This window comes from Adiantum capillus-veneris, chromosome 24 (assembly GCF_014529385.1).
Source record: "Adiantum capillus-veneris isolate H3 chromosome 24, ASM1452938v2, whole genome shotgun sequence".
NCBI classification, from domain to species: Eukaryota; Viridiplantae; Streptophyta; class Polypodiopsida; order Polypodiales; family Pteridaceae; genus Adiantum; species Adiantum capillus-veneris.
Window position 1 is genome coordinate 123,716,778 of NC_140954.1, and position 3,430 is coordinate 123,720,207.

The 3,430-nt window shown below is 42.2% G+C and overlaps 1 protein-coding gene across 1 annotated transcript; it reads left to right on the forward strand.

The window, feature by feature from the left end:
* The first annotated feature begins 225 nt into the window (after positions 1-225).
* On the forward strand, positions 226-2,175 carry LOC147427073 (uncharacterized). Its single transcript, XM_086498671.1, has one exon. It carries the CDS (start codon positions 390-392, stop codon positions 2,145-2,147), a length of 1,758 nt encoding a protein of 585 aa, XP_086354797.1. The 5' UTR covers positions 226-389; the 3' UTR covers positions 2,148-2,175.
* Positions 2,176-3,430: the final 1,255 nt, after the last annotated feature.

The following is a 3,430-nucleotide window of genomic DNA, read 5'->3' on the forward strand; positions in this document are numbered from 1 at the left end:
AGCCCCTCGTATTCTCTCAGCATACGGTTTCGTCCGAAACTGTTGAAAAAAACAGCGAGCAACATCGAAGCTGTCGCGCAGGAAAATTGTCGCCTCGCCAGCTCTGAGTCTCAGCAACGCAGGCAGCCAGCTCTGAGTCACAGCAATGGAGGCCACTATCTGCTTACACGACGGGCCTTGAGGTCGACAGGTCACAAAAACGAGGGAGTCTTCAGTGCATCTCTCTCCATGCCACAGACTAGTTGGGAGCCTTTTGTGCGATGTATGTGAATGGCTATGTGCAAGGCAAATGTCCATCCGCATAGTGCAAGATACAGATTGATGCAAGAGCTCGTTATTGTTTGTATGTAAAGAAGTGTGGTATTGCGGGTACACACAAGAGGGCAACCATGGCTGAGAGTAATGCAAATACATCGGAGAATAATGCTACCATGTCTGCAACTCTTTCTCTTGGTGCTCAATTTGAATCTCTTGATGTGCTTCATTCAAAGGTTCAAGAACAAGCAATCACGTCTCATGTGGAGCTTAGGCATGCTAAGCGTGATCGATCCAGATATACCGTTGTATGCAAGGCAGAGGGATGCATGTGGCGCTTGCATGCGTCTTTGGTCTCTGGTGGACCTGGGTGTATGGTCAAGGCATTTCATGATGAGCACACTTGTGGTGGTGCTTCACAACTTGGAAACAAGGAAGCCACTGCTGAATGGGTTGCAACAAGGTACGTAGAGAAACTTCGAGACCATCCAATGTATAGGCCAAAGGAGCTCATGGCCGATTTGCGTCGAGAAGTTGGAGTGTCAATTTCGTACAAGATTGCTTGGAAGGCAAAGCAACTTGCTTTGGGTATTATTCATGGTGATCATGCAAAATCTTATGGAAAGCTTCAGTCTTATTGCGACAAGCTTGTGGCTAGCAATCCGGGCACTGTGGCCCATTTGCAGAAAACCACTGAAGGTCGTTTTTTTCGAATGTTTCTTGCGTTCGGAGCATGCATCACTGGTTTCACGCATTGTCGTGACTTTATTGGGTTGGATGGCACATTCCTGACAAGCAAATATCTTGGTGCTTTGTTGACAGCCACAGGGATTGATGCTATGGGGGGCTTGTTTCCGATAGCATTTGGTGTTGTAGATGCAGAAAATGAAGACAATTGGGTATGGTTTTTGCAAAATGTACATGATTGTATGGCGAGCGTCAATGCAATTACTTTTGTATCAGACAAGAAAAAAGGTCTTCTCCCAGCAGTGGAGCTTGTCTTTCCAGGATGTGAGCATGCATATTGTATGCGCCATTTGGATGCTAATCTCAAGAAGAAATGCAACAATGGAGAATTTATTCGGTTGTTTTGGGTAGCACCTTATGCTAACACTATGAGCGACTATGACACGGCTATCCACGGGATGAGAGTTATAAGTCCTGCCACGACGGACTACTTATTGACTACTTCACCCCCTTCTCATTGGGCGACGACACACTTTAAAGGAAAGCGTTATGGGCATCTTACATCCAACATTGCTGAGTCATTGAATGCATGGTTGCTTGAGGCTAGAGATAAGCCTATCATATCTATGCTTGATATCATTCGTCGCCAATTAACAGCTTGGTTCTATGCACGTGGAATGGAGGGAAAGAAGGCATGTGAGTCTTTAGGAGATAGAGCACAGTTTGCATTGGTTGCAAACGTAGAGAAGAATTTGCGTGAGGTTGGAAATAGTGCTCGGCAATATCGAATCTTGCCCTCTAGTGATATGGTTTTTGAGATCTTGACAAGTACAAAAACATGTGTAGTTGATGTATGTACAAGGTCATGCTCATGTAATAAGTGGCAAACATTTGAAATTCCATGTGCTCATGCTATTGCAGCTATTCTGTTCAAGAGAGAGTGTGTTCAATCGTATGTACATAAGGCATATGCTTTGCAGGCCTATTGTAACACTTATAGTGGTGTCATAAGTCCAATTGTGGATGCAAGTGAAGATGCTAGTGATCAATTGAAACCACCTGCCACACGTAGGCCACCTGGGCGTCCTAGAAAACTTCGTATTAGAACTGAGGATCGCTTCAAGGAAAAGCGTATTTTCACATGCTCACGTTGTGGTGGTCTTGGCCACAATGAGCGTTCTTGCAAAGCTCCAATTGCAGATTGAATATGTAGCTGGGATGTGACTTCATTTTGTGTGGGAAAGTCACAATGCGTGGGAGGAACTTTCTTTTCGATTATAGTGGGGATTTGGCTTCATTTTGTATTAGAAAGCCATACCACATTTTCCTTGCGATTTGCTCTATATGTAGCGAAGATTTGACTTGTCTTCATTTTGTGTCGAAAGCTTGAATGCATTACTCTCAGCATGTGAGAGATTTTCTTTCTGATTATAGCAAGGATTTGGCTTCATTTTGTATGAGGAAGCCATACCACATTTTCCTTGCGATTGCGATTTTGTTGTATATGTAGCGGAGATTTGACTTGCCTTCATTGGTTGTCGAAAGCTTGAATGCATATGAACGTTTTTCTCTCCAATTTGCTTAATTTAGGACTTGGGGGTATTTTGGGAATTTTCAAATTATTTAAGGGTATTTTGGGAAATTTTAGGTGTATTTTATGGGCAGATTGGGAATTTTGAAAATACGAGGGGCATTTTGGGAATTTCATCAAATTAGAGGGGTATTTTGGTAATTTGCCCAAACGTGAAATACATGCAACAAACTTACAAAGGACAAAATTTTCCATGCAATGATAAATTTTCAATCAAATAAATATAAAAAGTATGATTTACAAGAGAGTGGACATCACTTACTTTTTTTTAACCTGCATCTCACCCTCCTCGACTAGACTTGAGTGGCTACGTGCCTTGAGCACAATAGCAACATTGATTATAGTTGAGGAGGTGCCCTTGTTGGGTACATCTACATATAACAAGAGCTTCATAACATATCCCGAGGTGCCCTTGGTGGGTATATCCTCTTATATCTGCATTCCATGTGGCTACATCTACACATAACAAGAACTTCATAACATATCCCCTATTGAAATTCCCACATGGGATTATTATTTTCATCGTTTTTTTAAATTGACAACCTATCCTCGTTCGGATAAAGCACTTGGAAACCTCTTTCCCCCATTTGGGGAAAAAAATCTCTCTCAAAAAAATTTGAGCCCACCACGAGGGATTCACTATTTCTAAGGATGGGATGCCACCTACGTCCATCCCATTAGGTAAAACCCTCTTATATATGGTCCCTTACATGGTAGACAAACCCCCTATCTAGGGAGATTGAAATGCTTAGATAACCCCCTACATAGAGATTTCATAGTATTAGCATGACCCCCCTTCTTTATATGTACAAAACAAGTGAAAGGGTCACAATAGCTTTCAAAACCAATAAGAAAGTGATAAAATTGTTTAAACTAGCATTAATGTTTGGGAAAGGA